General features: G+C 42.0%; 1 protein-coding gene across 2 annotated transcripts in view; it reads left to right on the top strand.

Moving 5' to 3' along the window:
* Window positions 1-26,212, top strand: part of OSBPL10 (oxysterol binding protein like 10) — a 407,162-nt gene that overhangs the window by 198,985 nt on the left and 181,965 nt on the right. The window contains exon 4 of one of the 2 annotated variants that reach the window (XM_030205965.1): window positions 5,929-6,120. The exons of the other annotated variant lie outside the window; for it this stretch is intronic. Within the exon in view, the coding sequence (XP_030061825.1) occupies window positions 5,929-6,120 (192 nt within the window). The remainder of the gene's footprint in view (window positions 1-5,928; window positions 6,121-26,212) is intronic. 2 annotated transcript variants of the gene reach the window in all.

The following is a 26,212-nucleotide window of genomic DNA, read 5'->3' as shown; positions in this document are numbered from 1 at the left end:
TTGTAACCCCTAAGGGGTTAAAGATTTTACCTGGGGTGCACGGGAGCATTGGATCCCAGCTGCTCGTCGGGTCTGCAGATGCAGGGGCAAATTATTTTTGGCGCGCCGGCGCTATAGCGCGATCGCGTCGGGGAACGAAGGTGGAGGAAGCTTGGGAGGTGTTTTGGGCTCTGATTGGCCCTGCGTCGGCGTCTGACGTCGACGTAGTGACGTCAGACGCTCGTTTCAGACGCAGGGCCTAAGGATTCCCTTTTCTTAAAGGAACCGGCTCTTTTAAAAGTATAGAGCCGGTTCTGAAGAAAATAACGGACCGGCGTGGGCAGAGGAAGTTGGGGAAAGTGCTCCGGTGCACTTTCCCAGCGTTTTTTTGTTTTTAATTAAGCGGCTAGCGACGATGTTAGCGCTGCACGCGCTGGGAAGAGAAGGAGAGGAACCGGGTGCAGAGGGAGATTCACGTGAAGGCTGGCTCGTGACAGCACGGGATAGAAGGCTCGTGCCAGGTAAAAATAAAGGAGGATTTTCAGGCGGCTGGAGGCTTAAGGTACTAATATCTATATAGATTTATTATTTTGCTTAATTGTATATGTTTTAAATCTGTTTAATTTTATGTAAAGGTGCTGTTTTTATGTTATGGGGACTTTTGGAATGTGGGAGCTCGTGGCTAGCTCGAGCCTCGTGGGGAAGGTAAGAAAGATTCTAAACTGCCTTCGGTGGTCAGTTGGGTGGGTATTCAGCTTCTGGACGGTTGTAAATGAGAGACTCCGTCCAGAAAAGTCTTTAAAGTGTTTTAAAGTTGTGAAAATTGGTTAACTGTAACTTAAAATAGTTTGCCTGAGTAAAGTATGGTTTAGTTAATTTAAAAGAGCCCCGCGGCTGAGTTTGGCTCTGAGATGTGTGAGTGAAAGTCTGAGCTTCGGGTAAACTGGTAAACTGCTGACCCTGTATTATTATAACACAGTATTGAGAAGCTCAGATAAGGAAAATATTTATTCGAAGTTGGTGTGACTTTAAAGGTTATAGCACCCATCTCTGAGAGCACAGAGATGTTCTGGATGGGCAGCTGGCTCTGCTTATTAATGTGACAGTCTGCTGAACTTCTCTCTGGTTACTTAATTTAAAAGTAATTACACTGCAGCGCATGTATGGATAATGTGTATGTTTAGCGCCAGGTTACTTTTAAGTTTGGTACTGGCATACAATAAAAATATATACACAGAACGATAACCAATACTGAATTAAAGAGTTGGTTTCTGGTACAGATTTAATTATTATAATACCAACTTTGAGGTTTCCATAATTCATTTTGGGAGAATTAATTGAGGGTGGGATCTAGCATAGGGATTCATGATTATATTTTTTATTTAATTGGGTAGCTAGAAAAATAATAACAATTTTAAACTATTGGAGCATTTGCATAGGGAATAGGTTTTTTCCCTTTGAGTTTGTTAAGGTAGAGTAGTAGGTGTGTGGAGCGGAGGAGCTGATCTTCAATCAAGCACATCCTAAACCAACCCAACATCAAGTTTATGCTGGCCAGCCAACAAAAGAGCAAGGAGAAGAAAGGAAAAGAACAGTGTTAAAGAGAGTATCCTTTAATGTACATCTAAGTGAAAGACCTATCAAAGACCAAGACTTGGGATAAACACAGACATTATACTTACCGGCACGCGTCCTGAAGAACCTGAAGAGAAAAAAAAACAACACAAAGTATCATTCCTTAGAAGATAGCGTTATCACCACATAGTTAAATAAATATTCTATTTGTTTAAGTAAAAGCTGATAATATACAAGATTATACTTATCTGACAGTTCTGGGTAGCTGATAACCTGTTAGAGAAAGGAGAGATAAAAAAAAGTTTAGCATGTTGAAATGTTATGTTAGAAGAAATATATATAAATTCTGTGGTAAAATAAATTTTGCTTAATTTTACTTATAAACTCATTTACTTGTTTGAATTTCTTAATTTTTTTTAGATTACTTTCCCCTTCCCAATTCAGAATTAGGAAGGAGTGGTCAGTGTTTAATATTTTAACCTTACTCCCTCGTTTTGATAAGATATACCTGAGGTAGCTGCAAGGGTATGGTAGGGTATATCTTTATCCTGGAGGGCGGGGTTACATTTTAAAGGCTTGGTCAAAGATCCAAGTATTCACCTACTTCCTGAAGTAGAGAGAGTTTTGTGATGAGCGAAGAAGCCTTTCAGGAAGTGTATTCCAAAGTGTAGAGAAGGCTTGTTGGTGGGTGTCAAATCATGTGATGTCCTTTGGAGAGGGTTAGGGATACTCTTTGGTAAGTCCTTAGTGACCTTGGAGGTGTGTAGAGGCTGATCGTGTTCTTCGAGTACTTTGGCTCATTTTCTTTAAGAGCCTTGAAGATCAGGGATAGTTTTAAATTTAGCCCTGCATTGTACTGGTAGCTGGTGAAGCTTTTGCAGAAATACTGTGATGTGGTCACGTCATCACAACCTATCAGTTGTGCTGCAGCATTCTGAATCAACTGGAGCTGCTTTAGACCCTTTATAGTCAGACCAATGTAGAGTCCATTACAATAATCCAGTCTTGATGTTATTACGGTACGAAGTGTATATTTGGAAGCCACCTGTGCTTTTCTGATTACTGTTAGCCTGTAGTTGGTATGCACGGAGCATCTTTTCACTTTCACTAAGACTTCTGCATGAAAAAAAACAGTGGTTAGAAATATTTTTCATTGAACAGTAATAAAGCAATATTTTTAATACAGGCATGTTTTTGGTTGAATTTCCCCCTACTCCCCCCCCCCCCCCCCCCCCACACACACACAAAAATCAGGCTGCAAAGGCGTAAGCATTCTGAATAAAATGCAGTTGTCATTCTAATTAAAATTGTCTCTTCCCATCCTGCTGCACAGATGTGATGTTTGCTTTCGGTGAATAGCCTTTGATGTGTAATCTGACTGAGACCAGGAGGGAGTGCGTTACTCTGAGTAAGACCATCATTAGTGACCCCTGTTGAGGAGTCTGGTTTCCACTGTGTAGCCATCTGTTCAGAAACTCTAAGAAGCAGCCATCATGTATAGGAAATGAAAGCTGCAGAAGTTCTCAGTTTTCCTATGACTTAAAATATTAGCAGGGTAACTTGTAATGATCAACTTCCTGCTTTCCACAGTATTTTAAACTGACAATTTAACAGGTTTGAGGAGATAAACTTGGATCCATTCTTTTTAAGGGTGAGCAGTAACCGGCCGATAATTCAGCGCTATTTAACCAGCCAGGAACGGCTCCTCACTGGTTTAATAGCACTTAACCGACTAAGCACTAATAATCAGCGTGAGATAGCCGGTTATCTCCACTGAATATTACCGCTTAGCGCATAGCGGCCAATCGGCTATATCGCATGATATAACCAGCTAGCCACAAATATTCAGCACATTACCAGTTAAGTTTGGCGGCCTAATCAGCCTGCTATTTGGTTGGCTCAGTCTTTGGCTACTGTAAACTTAACTGGCCAACTCTGAATATTGACTTAGCTGGTTAAGTTTAAAGCAGGCAAAAGAAAAAAAAAAAAAAAAGGATATTCAATGCTGGTCACCGGAAACAGCCCAGCATTGAATGTCCGGGTTCAGTGCCGATCATGGGATTTAGCAGGCCTGCCTCCTGCGGACTGAATATCGTCTGGTAGAAACCTATTCCGTAAAGGAAACTAGGTGCCTAGATTCCATTATAGAATACAAGCATCTGGTATCGGTGCCTAACATTTAGGCACATACACTTATACCCATCATAGATCTGCTACTACTAATCATTTCTATAGCACTACTTCACATACACAGCACTGTACACTTTATATACAGGTACTTTCTCTGTCCCTAGAGGGCTCACAGTCTAAGTTTTTATACCTGGGGCAATGGAGGGTTAAGTGACTTGCCCAAGGTCACAAGGAGCTGTAGTGGGAATTGAACTCAGGTCACCAGGCTCAAAGCGCACTGCACTAACCATTAGGCTACTCCTCCACATAGATCGGGTTTAGGTGTGAGCGCCTAAGTGCAGCAAGTATCCCTATAGCCTACACTATTCTGCAAGTCATATACATAAGCGGGTGTTCCATCCATACCCTGTCCTTGTGTATGCCCCCTTGAAAATACATTTTATTTAGTGAGCTTTGAAGATTGCCCTAATTCTGTTTCCACTCTGTCTATATCCTTTCAGAAGCTAAATACTGTTTACTGTGGCTTCTTCCGTTTGTGAAGTTTTTTTACTTAGGGGCATTGCTTATAAATCTCACTCTTTTGGGGGCAGTGTATTTGTGGCATTTCTGGCAATAGAGAGTGAAAATGACTTGCCTAGCTTCCCTGATCTCCAGCTCACTGCTCTAACCCCTAGGCCAGTGTTTCCTAAGTCCAGTCCTGGAGTACCCCTTGCCAGTCAGGTTTTCAGGATATCCACAATGCATGAAAGAGATTGCATATAATGGAGACAGTGTATGCAAATCAAGTTCATGTATATTCATTGTGGATATTCTGAAAACCTGACTGGCAAGGGGTACTACAGAACATCTACAAAACAGAAGCACAGCCAGGTTGAGGGCAAGGGGAGAGCAGACTGCCGACGGTGCCAGTGCATATTTTAAATATTACAGATAGTGTGAAAAATAGTTGCCAACGCCTTCAGAAGTCTGTGTTTAACATGATTTTTTAAATATGTGGTTAACATTATTTTTATGTCTTTTCTATTTTAACAAGTATGTATTATTATATATTCTATTTTTGATGATTTGCTTTTAATCATCATTACTATTATTAATGCTTTATATGCATATATATGTTATACATATGTATATTGATATTTACATGTCGTTGTTTTCATATATTTTTATCTTGTATGTTTTTTGTGTGTGTTTATGTGTGTAATTTTTGATTCTTTATTATTTTGTAGCCCTGACGCAGCCCTTTTGGGCGAAACACAGCCTGCGTCGGGCATTTTATTAGATTGAGATTCTGAAATAAAGATTTGTTTGGATTTACCACTGATCTGCTTTGTTTGTATCCACATTGGAGTCTGCGGATCGTCTGCCTTGTTGCTTTTTGGGGTTCCCCCAGGACAGGTTTGGGAACCACTGCTGTATCCACATGCTTTCCTTTTCTCCCCTTGTAAGGATATTTATTGACGTTGGTAGTACATTGCTTCAGGTCATCACTTGAGTAGTGTTGCCGGCCGCGACCTAATATATTTTCTACTGCAAGAAAAGCATTGTAACAATTTTTTTGGCTTTTCAGTTAACAAATGATATGAAGTGCTTCAGGACTCCCAAGTTGACCCGCTTCCATTCTGTACAGGATGGTTGCATCTGATAAATGACCCACTGTTTTATGGGGGATGATGAAAGCTGATAAAATCATGGAAGCATTTATAAATTCTTGCTAATGAGTTTTTGATGAGAGACTTAAATCATGAACTGTCAGCCCTACACGCCTATTGTTTGCATGGAACAGATTTCCAGAGTCAATGCATCATGCTCCCTCGCTGGCCATATTCAAATCCAGATTTAAAACTCACCTTTTTGGGGTTGTTGTCACATTGTGACCTCTTCTCTATAATAACCATATTCTAGTCCAGGCTTGTCCAAGTTCAGTCCTCGAGGGCTGCAAGCAGACCATGTTTTCAGGATATCCCTAATGAATATTCATAAGAGAGATCTGCATGCAAATCTCTCATGCATATTCATTAGGGATATCCTGAAAACCTGGCCTGTTTGCAGCCCTTGAAGACTGAACTTGGAGAATCTTGTTCTAGTCTCATTTGTTGTGTATGCTTGTTTTGACTAGATTTGTAACCACTTTGGAGCAGGGACTGCCTCTTATATCTCTCTGCACAGCACTGCATGTGCCTGGTAACACCTTAGAAATGATAAGTAGCAGTAGTCATTTTTCAGGGTGTCTCTTCCTTCTTCTAGGGATCAGCATCTTCAAGAGCCAGAAGTTTCTCTTTGCTTCCACATGGAGCAACTAATTCTGCGTCTCCTGGCAGCCAAAGACACTTGTCCCACAGTGCACAGAACGTTGTCACCATCACCCATCACAAGTCACCTGCTGCTGCACGAAGGGCCAAAAGCCAGTATCCTGGGCAACTTGGCGAAGTCAGAGAGGTGAGCAAGGTGTTTGCTTCCTGGCCAGCATCTATATAGTAACATAGTAAGAGATGGCAGATGAAGACCAGCATGGATAGATGGATACAGTTGTATGTGACATTCTGTGCAGAACATGCAGGTTACTTTCTCTGTGCTGATGTTTAGGATTGTACTTGCCACTCACTGCAGATTACACCCCTCGTCTTTTTTTTTTCTTTGATCTCATCCTCTTACTTAATAGGGATCATCTTATCACCCCTGTCCCCTGTACCAGAAATGAACGTAGGAGACTGAATGCTTCTTACCTGAACTCAGATTCTATGTTCCTACAGTGGTGGAAATAAGTATTTGATCCCTTGCTGATTTTGTAAGTTTGCCCACTGACAAAGACATGAGCAGCCCATAATTGAAGGGTAGGTTATTGGTAACAGTGAGAGATAGCACATCACAAATTAAATCCGGAAAATCACATTGTGGAAAGTATATGAATTTATTTGCATTCTGCAGAGGGAAATAAGTATTTAATCCCTCTGGCAAACAAGACCTAATACTTGGTGGCAAAACCCTTGTTGGCAAGCACAGCGGTCAGACGTCTTCTGTAGTTGATGATGAGGTTTGCACACATGTCAGGAGGAATTTTGGTCCACTCCTCTTTGCAGATCATCTCTAAATCATTAAGAGTTCTGGGCTGTCGCTTGGCAACTCGCAGCTTCAGCTCCCTCCATAAGTTTTCAATGGGATTAAGGTCTGGTGACTGGCTAGGCCACTCCATGACCCTAATGTGCTTCTTCCTGAGCCACTCCTTTGTTGCCTTGGCTGTATGTTTTGGGTCATTGTCGTGCTGGAAGACCCAGCCACGACCCATTTTTAAGGCCCTGGCGGAGGGCAGGAGTACGGTACATGGCCCCATCCATTCTCCCATTGATGCGGTGAAGTAGTCCTGTGCCCTTAGCAGAGAAACACCCCCAAAACATAACATTTCCACCTCCATGCTTGACAGTGGGGACGGTGTTCTTTGGGTCATAGGCAGCATTTCTCTTCCTCCAAACACGGCGAGTTGAGTTCATGCCAAAGAGCTCAATTTTTGTCTCATCTGACCACAGCACCTTCTCCCAATCACTCTCGGCATCATCCAGGTGTTCACTGGCAAACTTCAGACGGGCCGTCACATGTGCCTTCCGGAGCAGGGGGACCTTGCGGGCACTGCAGGATTGCAATCCGTTATGTCGTAATGTGTTACCAATGGTTTTCGTGGTGACAGTGGTCCCAGCTGCCTTGAGATCATTGACAAGTTCCCCCCTTGTAGTTGTAGGCTGATTTCTAACCTTCCTCATGATCAAGGATACCCCACGAGGTGAGATTTTGCGTGGAGCCCCAGATCTTTGTCGATTGACAGTCATTTTGTACTTCTTCCATTTTCTTACTATGGCACCAACAGTTGTCTCCTTCTCGCCCAGCGTCTTACTGATGGTTTTGTAGCCCATTCCAGCCTTGTGCAGGTGTATGATCTTGTCCCTGACATCCTTAGACAGCTCCTTGCTCTTGGCCATTTTGTAGAGGTTAGAGTCTGACTGATTCACTGAGTCTGTGGACAGGTGTCTTTCATACAGGTGACCATTGCCGACAGCTGTCTGTCATGCAGGTAACGAGTTGATTTGGAGCATCTACCTGGTCTGTAGGGGCCAGATCTCTTACTGGTTGGTGGGGGATCAAATACTTATTTCCCTCTGCAGAATGCAAATAAATTCATATACTTTCCACAATGTGATTTTCCGGATTTAATTTGTGATGTGCTATCTCTCACTGTTACCAATAACCTACCCTTCAATTATGGGCTGCTCATGTCTTTGTCAGTGGGCAAACTTACAAAATCAGCAAGGGATCAAATACTTATTTCCACCACTGTATGTCTGATGGATGTTATCTGAAAAATGCCAGAGAATAACTGTGTTTGAAATGTAGAGTTCAGTGGTGCCCTCTGTATACAATTACACGGCCAACAATGACAAGATAGAATGCTTACCAAGAAGAGTGATGTGCTGTTTTCCAAGGGGCTCTCATGTTGAGAGAGGCAGTTTTCATAGTGTAGTTGAATACAGGGTTCCCAGGAGTATCTACCATCACTTCACCATTTACAGAATTACAAAGAATTAGTTTAGCTGCTGCAGCCATGCAGTGGGAATCAAACCCAGTTCTGCAGAATCAAAGCCCTCTGCACTAACCACTAGGCTACTCTTCTACTCCAAATAAAATATATACTCCAGATATGAATTACATACCGTCTAAGTTTTCCAAGTTTATTAAACTAAGGCATTGCCATCTAGGCGGTTTATACTCTAAAAGTAATAAAAATAATAAAACAGGGGATGTGCTGGAATAATACAACATAGTGAGGGGAAGAAAGGAGGCAGAACTACAATATGTGATAGAAAACAGGGGGAGGGATACACACAAAGTAACGTCAGCGCTTCACAGGATTCATATAGGCTACCGTCTCAAGTATAAGCATCTAAGAAAAGATAAGTTTTCAAATATATTTTAAATTGAGTCAAGGATGTCTGCAAACGCAGATGGGAAGGAAGATACTTACCTTCTCTTACCCCCGGCATTCCGGTACAGTACGTAGGTCTTCATTGTGCGTTTCTGTCCCTGTTGTGCTTCTTTAGTGTTTTCCTCTGTCTTCTGGAACCAGTGATACGCTGTGAACTGTCCAGCAGGGCTTCCACCGAAAGCCACTACAGAAGATCCCAAACTCGACTCTTATAGCTTGGTGGTACCACTGGGCCTATTACCAATATTAGTGCGTAATTTATTAGAAGTTTCTCCTATAAAGAGTAGTTGGTGGGTGAGAAGGCAGCTCTTCAGGGCCACAAATATGCATGAGAGATTTGCATGCAGTGGCAGTAGTATGCATACAAATATCTCATCTGTATTCATTAGGGGCATCCTAAAAATTGAAACCATGTATGGATCCTCACGATTCTCTGTGAATACCACTGTGGTAGTCCATCTCCAGTAAATAGTGTGGGTCTGTGAAGGAGGTATGAGTGTATGTCCACTTTTGCTTCTAGTTGTCCCACTATTTTGTATTTTTATTTAGATTTTGCTCACACCTTTTTCATTAGTAGCTTAAGGTGAGTTACATTAAGGTACTCTGGATATTTCTCTGTCCCAGGAGGGCTCACAATCTAAGCTTGTGCCTGAGGCAATGGAGGGTTAAGTGACTTGCCCAAGATCACAAGGAGCAGCAGTGGGATTTGAACCAGCCACCTCTGGATTGCAAGACCAGTGCTCTAACCACTAGGCTACTCCTCCACCAAATGCCCAACCAGGTGCTAGATACAGCTTTCCAGATAGCATTTTCTGAATACAAGTAGTACTTTATAACACTAAAATATTTGCATTTCAAACAGTGAACACAATTGACCTCTTGCTGGCCAATCTGTCTGCCAACAGGTCAGATGTTTGAATTCTGTTGGGAGAGATCCCATGTGTGCTAAAGATGAATTACTGTGATTCAAGGTTAATTTAGGGAAGAAGTGAGTGAGTTCATATTTTTGGTCTCTGGACTGATGAAGCAGGGTTTAGATTTCTGGTGGCAGAAAAAAGATGATTCCAAGCTTGCAAGGAGTAATTTACAAAACTGTTCAGCTGTACTGAGGAACAAATGGAATGAGTCCAGCCAGTATGATTAATACTGACAATGCTCTTATTTAAATAATGTGTTCCTTCTTTGAAATGAAATTTGGGTGTAAAACTGGGTGTGCAAATAAAATATAATCCAGATGGTTTCATCCTCACTGTATATTCTTATACCAATTTTATGGTGCCATAAAGAAGCAGTGAAACTGATTTTTTGATTCTTCTTCTTTTGTAGAAGTTTTTTTTTAGTATACTCCATAGAACACAAACAATAAAAATCATTTCCCTGGAGCAGACAGAAGCACTGTATGTTTTGGATTTGCTAGTGTCTGGTAGCAAAAATACTTTTGGAATAATTTCCTGCTATTTTTGTGGCTCACCATCTTAATTGCTTTTTGTTTCCTAATGCAAGGCTTGCTGGGTAAAAGTGATGTAAAAATGTTCTGGGGAGGCTATGCACACTGTGGCTCTTCTGTGGAGGTCTCCTGCAGGGGAAAAGGGCCAGGGTTGGAGGCTCAGAAGGTGGACAGCAAGGGCTGGCTCATGGGAAAAGTTCAGAAGCAGCTAAGGAAGGTTATGAATATTGTCTGTTTTCTTGAGGAAGGGGAGGACCAGAGTAGTATGGACAGCAACAGCTGAAGGTTGGAAGGGACTTCAGAAATATTAGAATTGTTACTTTTACTACTACTAATTATTTGTGTAGCGTTCCTAGACGTATGCAGCACTGTACACATTATATGCAGGTACTTTCTCTGTCCCTAGTGGCTCTCAGTCTAAATTTTTGTGCCTAGGACAACGGAAGGTTAAGTGACTTGCCCAGGGTGGGAACTGAACCCAGTTCCCTGGGATCTGGGTCCACTGCACTAACCATTAGGCACCAACAAGAGATGGGAGATGGGTGGATGAGTAGAAGCATAAAGGGGGTCATAAGTATTGCCATACTGGGACAGACCGAAGGTTCATCAAGCCCAGCATCCTGTTTCCAACAGTGGTCAATCCAGGTTATAACTACCTGGCTAGATCCCAAAACAGTACAATATATTGAATGCTGCTTATCCTAGAAATAAGCACTGGATTTTCCCCGTCCATTTTAATAATGGTTTATGGACTTTTCTTTTAGGAAGCTATCCAAACCTTTTTTAAACCCTGCTAACTGCTTTTACTACATTCTATGGCAACACATGCTAATTGATTTAGTGCACCCACATTTTTTAAAGGCTTGCTAATGAATGTATATCCCTATACAATGTCTTATATTCCAAATTATTCCAATTAGATTCAGTGGAGATTAGATCACAAGAGGTCCTCCAATTAGAGGAGAATTACAGTCCCTAGAAGGTTTCTACAGAATGGTAAAAAAATAAAAATGTTTTCGATTTCTTGAGTGATCTGGCACAAAATTCCTGCATGTGTGTGTGCAAGCGTGTGAGCAAGAGTGGGAAGCAGTATGACAGAGGATACTGTTGCTTAGGAGAAACCATCCTTGTTGAAGCTTTTCTGGACTGTGTACTGACATTTGGGTGGGTTATCAGTAAAACCCGAATTTCACTAGGCTCTTACGAACAAGCATTAGTGAAGACTGCAAGTGATCCGCAGATAACATGATCCCACAGGCAGGCTTTACAATAGGTTTTACAACACCAGTGTTTTTCTTTTTTAGCCCATCAGTTTTCTCCTTCTGTTTGAACTTGGGATCCAGCTCCTTAAATCTTCATTTTGTTTTTCTCTCTTGCCCCCCACCCTCCCCTCACGTACCTAGTTTGGTCATTGCAGTGATGGTTCTGGGCCAGGGACCATACACTAGGGCTTATCCAGAAAGCTCTACACTTTTGAGCCCTGAATCTGGCCACTAGGTATCATCCTTAAGTAGTTACCTGATGCCCTTCTCCAGGGGCCTGTGAGCGGTGTCTGCACAGAATCCCCAGCCCTGGCCAACCTGTGGATCCAATCATGGACCTTCCACATGACAGAGCACAGCTCTAATTTGAATATCAAAACCCAAGGATAGAAGCTGAAACCTGAAACAAACAAATCCCTGCCAGCAAGTGTGGTTCTCCTACAACAAAGGAAACTAACTTCCCAGCTGGAGATGGAGCATTACCATCGGACCAGTCCAGTTTTTTTTTTTTTTTTTTTTTTTTGAAACTATGGCAAAAAATTCAAATGATGCAGTTTCAAAACTTCATTGCTGTCCTCAAAACACATATTTTTATTCTTTTGTAAATAAGGTCCTTAATATACTTGAGTATAGCACGTGTAAGAATCTGAGGGGCCCTTTTACTAAGCCGCATAGGCGCCTACGCACGCCCAACGTGCACCCATTCTGAGTTACCGCCCAGCTACCACGTGGCCCATGTGATAATTTTATTGTTGACATGCGGCCGCTAGGCGCGCCAGAAAATAAAAATATATGTTATTTTCTAATGCGCGGCAACTCCGACTTGACACCCGTAGGCGATTACCACACGGTTAACGCAAGAGACCTTACCGCTAAGTCAATCGCTGGCGGGTAAGGTCTCAGACTCAAAATGGATGCGCGCCAATTTTAATTTTGCTGCATGTCCATTTTTGGCAAAAAATTTCAAAAGGCCTTTTTTACAGGTGCGCTGAAAAATGATTCTATGCGCGTCCATTACATGTGCTTACACTACCGCAGCCCATTTTTCAGCACACCTTAGTAAAAGGATCCCTGAGTACCATGGCCCTCTCACCTGCCCTAGGTTGCATCCTGTTTCATGTTGAGCATTAATAAATGCAAATGCATTTGTAGTCAGCTGGCTCTCAAATCTCACAATGTGGCTGTAGCTGGCTAGTTCGTTTGTATGATTTATGATCTAAAGTCATTGAAGCAAAACTTTGGGTCTTTTTAATATTTCAGATTTATGCTATATTAATATTTTACCTCTGTTTATTATTATCTCTTTGGTTATAATGGTATTCTTTTCTTAATCAATCACAATTAGTGGTTATATGTGAGACACCTGCATTTTTAGTATAGATAATGTGTTTGTTTTATTTATGCAGTTATAATGAGTTTTTGTAAGATGATAGGTTTAATGAATGTATTTATGCAGTTACAGTATATTTATGTTTTAGCATTTTGTAAAATGGTGATATGCATATGCATTTAGAAACTTTTCTAATGAAATTGATGCTCTTTTTCATTTGCGAGGTTGTGATCTGCTTTGTGAAGAATTATTGTCTTAAAACTTCGTAATATAAAGTTGAATAACTCCAATCAGATTTAGTATATGGATAGAGCCAGGCTTGCTCCTGGCAGTTCATTTTTGGATTGGAATATTGAAGTAAGAATTGGCAAGCATTCTCATAACTTTTAAAGGTGAACTGGAGGACTCTATTGTATCTCTGCAAAGGTTTTCAGTTTTTCTTTGGTTTTATTTCTATTGTGTGGTTTTTTTTTTAATAAGAAGAGGCTTGCAGGCAATCCTGCCTTGGACTCAATAACACAGCATGAAAACAAGTAGTCTTCTGTTGTGGAGAATGTAATTTAAGGCAGTTTCCTCCCCCCCCCCCCCCCCCCCTTCCTTCTGTGACTCATATTCTCTGTGCAAGCTTTGCTTTTATAAGATCAAAAAGCGAGAGACAGCATCCAAATGCACCTCGCTCTGCTGAAATAGCTTGTCTTCATCTGCTTTCATTTTAAAATATCCAATTTTGCTCTTTTCCAACTCCTCTTCCTGTTCAGAGATTCTAGTTGATAACAGGAGGTATGAAAATAGAAAAAAAAACGTAAAGAAATAACAAAATCTCAGCTCAGATTGCTGGCACTTCATGTTGCAGTGAGATTTCATTTGGACCATGACTGCCATACTGAATTAATCTGATAAGTGGCAGCCCTGACTTGAGTGCATAGAGGGTAGTCTGTTTTAGGCACTATTGTTTGTATTCAGGGGAGAGGGGAGCGGTTTACAAATCCAAGCTTTAGTAACATAACCCAGACTTGGCCTGTATAGTCAGAAGACTGGATGGATCCTCAGAAGCTTAGCTGAAATTGGGTGGCGGAGCAGGTGGGGGAAGAGAGGTTGGTGGTTGGGAGGCGAGGATAGTGGAGGGCAGACTTATACGGTCCGTGCCAGAGCCGGTGATGGGAGGCGGGAAATACTGCTGGGCAGACTTGTACGGTCTGTGCCCTGAAAAAGGCAGGTACAAATCAAGGTAAGATACACATATGAGTTTATCTTGTTGGGCAGACTGGATGGACCATGCAGGTCTTTTTCTGCCGTCATCTACTATGTATGACTGATGACACATTTCTGTTTGGGTTGTTCTGATAAAAGAAGAAGAATGCAATTCAAGGCATAGAATAATCAGAGATGCTGAGCCCAACTTCGGATTTTGTGTTCCTAGATAGAGAGAGAGAGATGTGGTTGGATGAAGATGAACTTCTTTTTGCCCGTGGATACCCCTGTGGCTCCACCAGGTTTAAGAGGTGACTTTTTTTAATGCCTCTTAGAATGTTCCAGTATTTTGGGGGTGGGGAGCGAGAGGGTGTGATTCTTACCAATGAGGTAGGAGGAGTTCCAGGAAACGGACTGATATAAATATTACAGCCTACACGCAGGTCCCGTCCTTAGGTTGTTAAACCATCATAACCAAAATGGTATATTTGTGCTTTGGTTGCTTAAGCTAAGGCTCCATCAATGTATTACTATGAAGGAGTTGTAGGCAGAAGGAAACCTCTGAGAGCAGGAGGACCAGGGTTGCACAGGACAAGGTGGTGCCTATTGGCTGAGCCTACATTCAATCTCCAGCAACTTCAAGGTATCGGACTGATATTACAAGGTGAAGGGAGGTATCATGTCCTGAGGGGAATCCCAGATAGTTTGAGGAAGAGCTTCCCTGCCTGGCGTGAAAGACCAAGGATTGCAGCTTTAGGTTTGTATACTCTGACATCTGTAGCAGGCCTCTCAGATTAGTGGGGCTAAGGGTTACTCCTGTAACTGGTGCACAAATAAGTTTGTTAAGGCCTGTGACTAAAGCACATTGGGGCCAATATTCAGACCGTGGAAGTTAGCCAAGCTACTCCTGTGGTCGGTGCTGAGTCCGGATATTAAATTCCAGGCCATTTCTGGTGACTGGCATTGAATATCCAGTTTATTTTTGGCCAGTTTCAACATAACCAGCCAAGTCAATACTCAGCACTGGCCGGTTATGTTGAAACCGGCCAAAGATAAGCTGAACATTAGCAGATAGCTGGCTATATCACACGATATAGCCGGTTAACCGCTAAGTGCTGACTGCAAATAATCAGCGGAAGATAACTGGCAATCCCGCGCTGAATATTCATGGATAACCGGTTAAGAGCTATTTAACTGTCAGGACCCATTCCTGGCTGGTTGAATAGCACTGATTATTGGGCGGATTGAATCTCCTAAAACCTCTGATACCAGACAGGTCAGGCAACACTGAAGACTTGGGCCCAATCTCTTTTCTTATTAGCTGCACCACTCCCCAGTGTCTAGTCCTTTCCCTGGTAAAAACTGTAGGCTTCACTGTTACTGTCTCTTCTCAGGATCAGATCCCTCCCCCAATGATCTGTGCCTGAGGGCACAAGTGTCTTAATCATAAAAACACCTGAACTAGAGTTAAATTGAGGAATGGTGGCAGGTTTCAACAATAAGATTCCAGGCAGGGCAGTGGGTTTATGGATAATACATGTGTAGTTGAAAGGGTGAAGGAATGGCATTCATCCTTAAAAAAACCTCATGTGCCATTTCAAAAAATATTCTGTCAGAGTAGACAAAATATCATACACAGACAGTTTAAAAAAATGTTTTTAGCTCCTTTGATTGAATATATTCAGTTTATGCAGTGGCTTACTGAGGGTGGGGCAGTGGAGGTGGTCTGCCCCGGGTGCACGCTGCGGGGGGGGGGGGGGGGGGTGCAGGGAGCAGCCACGTGGCTGTTGGCTCCGTAGGTTTCCTGCTCCCTCTGATGTTACTTCCTGTTCTGGGACAGAGGAAGCAGGGAACAAGAGGAGCCAACAGATGCATGGCTGCTCCTAGCACCACAGGAGGTAAGAGCAATGCAGGAGACGGGGTGTTGGGAGGTGATGCACCGGGGGTGGGTGGGGATGATGCTACATCGGGGGGTGGGTGGGGATGATGCTACATCGGGGGGGGGGGGGGGGGGCAGCCGACCAAAGAACACCACTGAGTTTATGTGCCTCACACACTAGAGGAACGTATACTCCCTCTTTCTTTAAATGCCCATGCAGGTAAGTTATGGAATGGCTTCAGTTACACCTGTAACCTACTTATATAATAGGTACTAAATTAGCATTAACAAGCACTGACTTACACTCCTATACTATAAACTTGGGGGTTGATATTTCAAAGTGATTTAAGTGGGCGGGAGAGCCGCCTCCTTCTTTAAGTCGCTTGTGCCCTCCTGGCTGCCAATATTCAGTGGCACTTAACCAGATAGTGCTGCGGCAGATCGGCACTCACCAGCCATGTCCCAAGTGGGCAGGTCAGGAGAGGAGCAGGGGGTTATACCTGCATAGCTAACTGGGCATCTTGAACCACATAAAATGCAGTCCAAATATTGCCTCGTTAGCTATTTTATTTATTTGCTGATTTGTATCCCACATTTTCCCACCTATTTGCAGCTATTTGGGTGTCAGCACTAAGTATTGGTCAGCACCTGCGCTGAATACATAAACCAAAAAAAAATCTATTACCAAATGAAATATGTTACTATAACAATCTTAAAAACATATTAAAATTGGAGAAATTGGAAATCGCTATCACCAAAGTCAGATAGACGTCACTTTAAATCAGACAAAACATTGAAGAATGTAAAGAGTGCAATACAGTACAGACAACATCAAAATCACTATTCATTAAACTCTGCAGAGCAATATATCTTACAAAAGAAAACTGTGGGTGCCTATAAAGGGCTTACATGTTAGTATAATATAATCATAGAATACAAAATATACAATATGGATATTCAAAAAATATATGAGAGAAAAAGACAATTTTTTAAAGCCAGAAACATATTTGATTGATATTTATTATTTTTAATGCTTACTATATATGTATATGCTTTCAGATTTTAGGTAAGATGTATGTTGCATTTGATTCTCCATTTTGTTTTGCATTCCATGGTTCTCATTTTTAGTTTTATTATTTTATATTTGTAATTTTGATTATTTATGATCTTGTAGCGCCTGAGGCAGCCCCCTTGTGGATGAAACACAGCCTGTGTCAGGCATTACATTAGGTTGGAACTCTACAATAAAGATTTGTTTGCATCTACTACTTGACCTGCTCTGGTTGTTTCCACATTGGATTTTACAGCTCGGCGGCCTTGTTATTTCTCAAATCTATGCATGTTGTTATAGAATACACCCAGTCTGCACCTAATTTAGGAGTCTGGATTTACACCAAATTTTACTTGACGTAACTGCCTGCAACTAAATTTAGTCGCACGTACGGGCGCTTGGCCTATTCTATATTCCTCGAGGAAATTTAAGGCTTGTTCTAAATAGTACACTTAAATTTAGGCGTACTTTATAGAATATGTCTAGGCATATTTTTTTCAACACAGATTTTTCAGGCACCATATATAGAATCTAGCCCTTAGTGCCCAGAATCCTAGTGTCTAACTTCAGACAATCTTAATTTAAATCACCTTCATAGTGGTTGGTTATAACACAGAAAGCATCAATTGAACAGATAGGGGCCCTTTTACCAAGCTGCGGTAAGAAGTAATGTGTGCCTATCGTAGCTAAAAATGCCTTACCACGGGGCATGCTCAGGTGTCCCACAGTAATTGTGGGATCAGTTCTCGCTACCCACACGCTAAAAAAATAAAATTTATTTTATAGCATTGGGGTGGGTCTGGGGGCAGAGTGTGTTTGCTCTGTGCTAATTGGTTAGCGCAGCTACATTGCCATGTGCTAACCAATTGGCACGTAGTTAGCACGTGAGCCCTTACCACCTACAAAATAGGTGGTGATAGGGGCTCATGACCGATGACCATAAACTAATGGGAGAATTAGAGCATGGCCATTGATACAGAAAATAGAAAAATCGGCCATTTTACCCTGTGGTAAAAATGGCCTTAGCAAGCAGGAATGACCCATGGAAGGATATGCTAAGGCCACTTTTTAACACAGTTTGGTAAAAGTGACCCATAGTTTTTAAAGAATTTGTTTAGCATTTTTATGCAAAAATTAATTTTTCAATGTGATTCTTCTAAGTACATTATCCACATGCACATATACCTAGAAATGTCTGGAGTTTTTTCAGACCTTTTGATATATTTTTTAAAACAGTGTTAATTAGACCATATTATGACTCCTATGATTACAAAACAAAATGTAATGGTTCAAGTAAGGGCCCTGTTTACTAAGCTGCGCTGTAGGCGTACTATAATTTTTAGCGCACACTAATGCTAAAGACACCCATAGTATATAGCTAAAAATGCTAGTGCACCTTAGTAAACAGGGGTCCAAGGTTTGCTCATTGTTTTGTTACTAAGGGCTTCTTTTACAAAATCGCGCTAGTGATTCCTGTGCGACAAATGAGAGGAAGCCCATTCAATTCCTATGGCCTTCCTCTCATTTGCCACGAGGGAATCGCTAGCACAGCTTTATAAAAGAAGCCCTAAATTAATTTGGGTAATGTTTTCAAGGAGTTATTTTAGCATTTTACAGAATTTCACAGTGGGAGGTGCATACATTTGACTAATTTTCAAGCAAGGTTGTTTACTGCAACACTTTGCTGATTTGGAGGAGACAGTTTGACAAGTTATGCTGACTTTTTAATTTAATTATTTCTGAGGATTATTTTTCTTTCAGTTCAGATGGTGATTGTAATCTTTTTTTTTTTTTTTTTACTAATACAAGCCTCCTTTGACTTTTAAAATTATTCTGTTATGGTGGTTTTGCTAATTTTTCCCTTAACCTCTCATTGGATATGATCTTAAACTATTAGCTTTGTGCCATTTATACATTTCTTTCATCTATGGATATTTATACATTTATTTATCCATTTTAAGTATGTCTGTTATTCATTTATACTTGTGTTATTCAATGTTGAAATTGTGACCAAAAATTGCAAATATCTTATGTCTCTATAAAAGACCTCAGCTGTGCCGCACGATGGTTCAGTCTCATTCCATCAAGACTTATGCACATTCCTTATCATTGGTCTTTATGTTTTGCCAACATTTCTTATTTAGGGGCCCTTTTACTAAGCCATGGCAAAACCTGGCCTGCGGCAGGGCGAGCACGTCTTTTGGGCACGTGCCCAGCCAGTTTTTGCTGTGTCCTGGAAAAAGGGCCTTTTTTAAAGGGGCTGGAAAATGGACGTGCGGCAAAATAAAAACCAGCAAGTGTCCATTTTTGGCTTAAGACCTTACTACCACCCATTGACTTAGCGGTTAGGTCTCACATGCTACCCAGGTGGTAGGCATGCAGTGCGTGTCCACTGTCATGCAGTAGAAAAATAGACAATATTTTGTACCGCGTGTTTTTGGTGTGCCGAATTCAGAATTACTGCCCAGGGCATGTGGTAGCTGGGTGGTAATTCTGATTTGGCACGCGCTGGAAGCACATTGGCCCTTACACACCTTTGTAAAAGGGCCCCTTAACTTCTCTTGTAAGCCTTTACGCCTAACAGATAAATCCTGTGCTGTTATATGTGGTTGGTTATTTACATGTTTTATACTTATAAATATATATATCACTTGATTTATTTATTGTATATGTTTCAATAGTTAAGAGCCATAGTACATTTGTTATGCTTGTGGTTTTTGTTGTATTTATGATTTTATCAATTTGTTATTGTATTCATTTTTTTACAGTATTATTCCCCTGATGCAGCCTTTATGTGGGAAAAACATGGTTGTGTTGGGTTTTGAGGTTTGAAAAAAAAGTTTTTATTACACTAATTACATGTGTTGTAATTAGTGTAATAAAAACTTTTTTTTTTCAAAGCTTTCATCTATCTGCTATGGTTCCTTGTCCATTGGCATCTTGCAGATCTCAGGCTGTCTTGGGGGCCCTTTTACTAAAGCTTAGTGCATACTAATACACATTAGCATGTGCTAACCCCTGGATTCTATATAGCGCGCATAGATATCTGTGCCAAAATTAGTGTAGATTCTATAACAATGCATGTAACTTAATAAGTTTAACAAGCTAATGGGCGCTGATAACAGCACTTAACAAGCAATAACGATCACTAATTAGAATTTAGGTACACAAGTCGCTAAGTGTATTCTGTAACGATGTGTGCCGAACTTCTAATGTGCACAGGCAAAATGGCGGCACGATTATGGGTGGGGAAATGGGTGTTTCTTGGGTGTTCCGAATTTTACATGCCTAGTTATAGAATATGGGCCAGTGCACTTAAATTTACGCACTGGGATTTACGCCACGTTTTCATTGGTGTAAATGGATGCACGTAGATTTAGGCGCCATATATAGAATCTCCCACGTGGCCCATAGATTTAGTGCACACTAATGTCTGTTAGGACACGCTAAGCTTCAGTAAAAAGGCCCCTCGGTGTTCTGTTCCACTGTAAAAATGGAGTAGCTTGTTTTTTTCCTGTAATTTCACTGGGGAAGGAGCTCTGCTGTGTCTGTGAACAGATAAACATTGAGAGGATGGGTACAGTTTTGCATAAGGATCATTAGATATGAGCAGGAGTGGACTGACCATTCGGGCAAACAGGCAGTAACTGAGGGCCCAGAGACTCTGCCGGGATGCCCGCCACACACTATAGCCCTCCCCAGTCCTACCTTTAAAGGCGCGCCGCTGGTGATCTAGTGACCTCTGCGGGGCGAAACATGTTCTTTCTGCCCATTGTGCTACAGCTATTCCCCCTGCCCGGCACTGCTGTATTTTAAAAATGGCGTCCGAGACTCCCTACAGAAGTCTCACAAGACTGTTGAGACCCGTGAGACTACTGCAGGAAGTCTCAGCCGCCATTTTGAAAATAAGGCGGTGCTGGCAGGTGAGGGAATAACGGCAGTGCAGTGGGAAGGAAAGAACATGCTTCCCCTGCAGAGACTACTTGGGCCTTTCAGGTAGGACTGGGGCAGCGTGGGCGTCAGCTGCGGCAGTAGGGAGGGCACCAGCGTGGTGGTAGGGGATGTCAGGCAGCGGCTGGGTGGGGGGGACTCAAACCATCCTCAGTGCCCGGGGACCCAGACCACTCAGTCTGCCCCTGGATATGAGGCGAGCTGTTGTGTGCAGTGTTTCAGTTCTTGCTATGTTTGGGGGGGTAATGGATTGAGACCTGAGCTTGGGTTCTCACTATGAATCTGAAGTATGATTGAGAAACCTTTCTGCTGATGCTTTTTTTAGTGCAATTTTGGAATTTTCTTTGTTCTTCCTCAGTTACCAGTCTCTTTCCTTTCAGACAAATAATTAAAGTGATTTTTGTGGCAGGTTTTTTTTTGGTTCAGTTTCCATACTTGACCACAAGTGCACTTTCTGGCTGTTTTTCTCTTTTTCCACTGAAATTCAGGAAAAGAAGATCAAGATAATTAATCAAGTTTTACCAGCACATGGAGGTTTGAAAAATAAAATTTTTTAAAGGTAATTATTCAGGCTGCATTTTGAATAAAATTTTTAATTGTGATTAATCATGATGTCCAGCCTGCTAGCATCTTCTGCCCCACCTTCTGTGTCCAACCTACCAGCATCTTATTCTTCCCCTTTAAAATTTACACCCTGTTCCTCTCTCCCTCCCGCCATCCCTCCCTCCCTCCAAAGGGAGGGAATTCCATAGAGTGGAAACCTGCATACTGAATAACTTCTTTCTACTAGTAGATGAACAATTGGTAGACAATGGGGGCACCTGAAGCAGCTGAGTTTGAGAAGAGCAAAGCATCTGCGATGGAGTGTAGGGTAATAAGAAACAGGTAAAATAAAGCAGTGTACCATAGGAGAAAGCCTTAAATTTCAAGAGTAGCAACTTGTATGTCACTCTATAGGAAACTGGAAGCCAATGTGCATTGCGTAAAAAGGGTGTAATGTGTTCTGTTTAGCCAATTTCTTTAAGCCAGGGGTAGGCAACTCCGGTCCTCGAGAGCCGCAGGCAGGTCAGGTTTTCAGGATATCCACAATGAATATGCAGGAGATAGATTTGCATACCATGGAGGCAGTGCTTGCAAATCTATCTCCTGCATATTCATTGTGGATATCCTGAAAACCTGACCTGCCTGCGGCTCTCAAGGACTGGAATTGCCTACCTCTGCTTTAAGCGATCACACAGCTGCATTTTGTACTAGTTGCAAATGCCACATCTGTTGTTGAGTCACCGCACAGAAGAGCATTGCAATAATCTAGTGTAGAGAGGACCAGGGCATGCACTAGTACTCTAAGGACTGAATCTACTACTACTTAACATTTCTAAAGCGCTACTAGGGTTACGCAGCGCTGTACAATTTAACATGGAAGGACAGTCCCTGCTCAAGGAGGTTACAATCTAAGAGACAAATGTACAGTCAATCTGATAGGTTAGGCAGATTGGGGCAGTCTATATGTTCGAAAGGTTAGGTTCCGAAAGCAGCATTGAAGAGGTGAGCTTTAAGCAAGGATTTGAAGATGGATAGAGAGGGGGCTTGGCGTAGGGGTTCAGGAAGATTGTTCCAGGCATAGGGTGAGGCAAGGTAAATGGGCGGAGCCTGGAGTTGGCAGTGGTGGAGAAGGGTACTGAGAGGAGGGATTTGTCATGTGAGCGGAGGTTACGGGCAGGAACGTAGGGGGAGATGAGGGTAGAGAGGTAGTGAGGAGCAGCAGAGTGAGTGCATTTGTAAGTAAGGAGGAGAAGCTTGAATTGTATGCGGTATCTGATCGGAAGCCAGTGGAGTGACCTGAGGAGAGGGGTGATATGAGAATAATGGTTTTGGCGGAATATAAGACTTGCGGCAGAGTTCTGAACGGAATGAAGGGGGGATAGATGGCTGAGTGGGAGGCCAGTGAGGAGTAGGTTGCAGTAGTCGAGGCGAGAGGTAATGAGGGCATGGACAGGTTCGGGTGGTGTGCTCGGTGAGGAAAGGGCGAATTTTGTTGAAGAAGAAGAAGCGACAGGTTTTGGCAGTGTAGAGAGGACCAGGGCATGCACTAGTACTCTAAGGACTGAATCAGTACATAAATACATAAATAAATAGTATTCTATAAGAATGCTTATTATATGTGTAGGTATTCGTATGAAATAGACTGGCTGCACATATAAATTTGTCACCTACTGTCTTTAATTTGTTTTCTTTTTAGATTTTATGCTATATTATTTTGCTTGTAAATGCTTTGTATGGCATATGCCATTCAGTTTTGGATGTAGGTTGCAATCCATCTTGAACAAACCATTTTTTGGATTAGCTGGTTATAGATAGTTCATTTGGGTATCATTCTAGCAAGATTTGGAATTCAATTCTGGAGCAAATTCGTACTTGTTTCGGATATTTTTTGTTCCGCAAAGCATTGAAACTTTGTTTGTTTGAGAAGTACCTGAATTTGTAAATCCTGTTGTATGTTATAATCATTCTACATCTTATCTTTTGTAAGCCACTTAGATTCTCTAATGATAGAGGTAGGATATAAATGCCAAGACTAGAAATGGTCAAAATAAAAAGTTAAAATGATGCTGAAATGTGATTGTGGTGAAAACTTTTAAGCTTATGTTCTGAGCTGTCTTCCGCAAGGAGCTGAAGTCTCTGGCCACTGCTCTGCCTCCCCCCACCCCCAACGGTGAAAATCCAACCACCTGCTATTGTCCATGCACCACTTCTGTCCCCCAAATTAACTGCACTGATGGCAGCAGTGTAGGCTTTAGCACCTACAGGCTACATTGGAGGGGATAGGAGTACAAGAGGATTGCAGTCTTCAACCCCTATTACCACAGACCCTTCCTCAGTTCCCTGTCATATGCATGCTCCCCTATATGGCCTTAAATTTAAACATATATTCTGCCTCTACAGAAACCCCTGCCCTGTCTGTTCCAAGGATAGGTACAGAGCAGAGCTAGAACATTTTCTCCTAGAACTTACCACACAAAATTCTGATTCTAGTGAAATTTCAGTAACAGCAACATAAATTCTCTCAGTACCAGGCACATTGTGAAGTAATACAAAACTCTAGAACAAGAAGTCACTTAGGGCCATGCCAGCACTTAGCTTTCAAATTTCACATAATAAGAACCGTACTTGCAAAAGGCCAGCACCCTAATTACTACAGTGGATATTAGAATATCAGTATACCAGTTGGTAAAACTGAATAAGCCAGATTGCTTCATAGAAATTCTGTTAGCATGAATTTTCTGTCTTAGTCATACACTCACACACATACCCCCTCAGCAAGTACAGAACAAGTAACACAAATTAAAAATAGAAATGTGTAGACAAAAATTACACTGAAATCCTAACAAGTGAGACCCCGCATGAATTGCATCACCAGAGAAACAGAAAGAGATTCATTTTCCCCTATACAGTGCAGACTAGAAAGACAGGCGATGTCAGGGCTGTCGTCAAAAGGGTTCAACCAGGGCAATTGCAGAAGAAGATGTAGGCCACACCTTAAACCAGTACAAAGGACTTATTTGTTAAACACCTGGATGCTTTCCCCTCCTTTTTTCTCTTCTTTCCTTTCTTTTTTTTTTCCTTTCCCACCTGTTGTGTTTCTTGCTTCCTATGTTTTTCCATCATTGTTTTCCTGTTATTTGTATTCTTGGAAATTAATACAATATTTGGAGGAAAAAGAAAACCAGCCCTTATGTTAACCAGTTTTCTGTCTTGCTAACTGTGACCTCTGATTTTTAAAAAATAGCCAGACCATGCAAATACTGGCAGGTTGACAATCCTTCAGGACTATATTGGGACAGGAGGGGGAAGAACTGGAGAATAATGGTGTTGGTAGAGGGACAAAATAAGATTGGTGGGGTCACTGGTAGGACTACCGGATAGCTCCTGGTCATCAGGGACAGGATGAGTCAGGCCTGGTTTAAACTTCAATTGCATAACATCTTGGGCTTCATCTAGTCCTGATGACCAGGAGCCATCTGGCAACCTTCTCAGTGTCTGGCTAACCACTTTAGTTTCTACATCACCCCCAAGGCACAGAATAAGCCTCTTCCTATCACCAGTATCTGTCTAGCATCTCCCTTTTGTTTTCTCTCCCTTTCCTCTCCCAATCCAGCATTTCTTTATTCTATTCTATCCCTTCCTTTTCACTGGACTAGCATTTTGTCTCTCTTCCCTCCCCACCAACCCACCCACCTAGCATCAACCCCCCCTCTCTCCTCCCCCAGTTGAAAATTGCCACTGTTCTTTACCTTCCCTTTCCTCCTAGTCCAGCATTTCCCCTCAAAATCCATTTCATTTCCTTCTGCTGCAGCTTTAGCCACCACTGGTACTGCCATACCTCAAGGCCCTTGGGAGCAATCAAAGCACTGGTAATAAGCACCAGAGAGCCTTTGAGCCAATGTGTTCTCAAAGGCCCTGTTGTCCTCTCCCTCAGATACGTATGCGGAAATCTGGGAATCCTGCAGTACTGTGTCTGCAGTGAATTCCAAAGGCCCTGCCAGAAGTAGTATGATGTAGGCTTTACAGAGACCTCGCTAGTTGCTGGGGAGGAGCATTACTTTTACCTGTCCAGCTCAGGACAGATTCTAGAAGGTAGGAATGTCCAGTGTTCTTATCAGGGGAGGAGACTGGTACTGAAGGTAACTGCTCAGAGATATAAAACCCTCTGGAAAATTCAAATCTGTCTTTGGTATTGCATCCTGGTTGCTGACCAATTGTGAAGGGAGAGCGCTCCAGCCAATAAAGTCCATATAGTTCAAGGATAGAAAGGGGATGGGATTTGATATACTGCCTTACTGGTTACAATCAAAGCAGTTTCAATATTTTATACAGGTTCTTATTTTGTACCTGGGGCAACGGAGGGTTAAGTGACTTGCCCAGAGTCATAGGCAGCTGCAGTTGGAATCAAACTTGGTTCCCCTGGTTCTCAGGCCACTGTACTAACCATTACCTGAATGTAACTCACCTTGAGCTACTACTAAAAAAAAAAAAAAAGGTGTGAGCAAAATCCAAATAACTAAATAAATTATATATCTCACAGAGAGAAAGAGTGACTCTCAGGGAAAAAGACAGTCTCAGTTTGCAGCCTCGAGTTTGGACAAGTCTTGACATTTGCTCAAAGCCCACCTCTTCAATGTTGCTTTCGGCACCTAACCTTTAGACCTTTCATGAAATCTAGACTGCCCCAATTTGACTGACTGTACATTGTCCTTTAGATTGTAAGCTCCTTGAGCAGGGACTGTCCTTCTATGTTAAATTGTACAGCGCTGCGTAACCGTAGTAGTAGGTATGGTAGAGCATGGCCTTCCTCTGGATGAAAGGTAGCCCCTGACTGGTTTGGTTATATTTACTCAAAACGGCATCCAAATGCTTAAAAAAACAAACTTTAGAGAGTAGATATATAGA

The sequence above is a fragment of the Microcaecilia unicolor genome, chromosome 1 (genome assembly GCF_901765095.1).
Source record: "Microcaecilia unicolor chromosome 1, aMicUni1.1, whole genome shotgun sequence".
NCBI lineage: Eukaryota > Metazoa > Chordata > Amphibia > Gymnophiona > Siphonopidae > Microcaecilia > Microcaecilia unicolor.
Note: the sequence above shows the minus strand (reverse complement) of the source record. Positions and strands in the feature narration are given on the sequence as shown.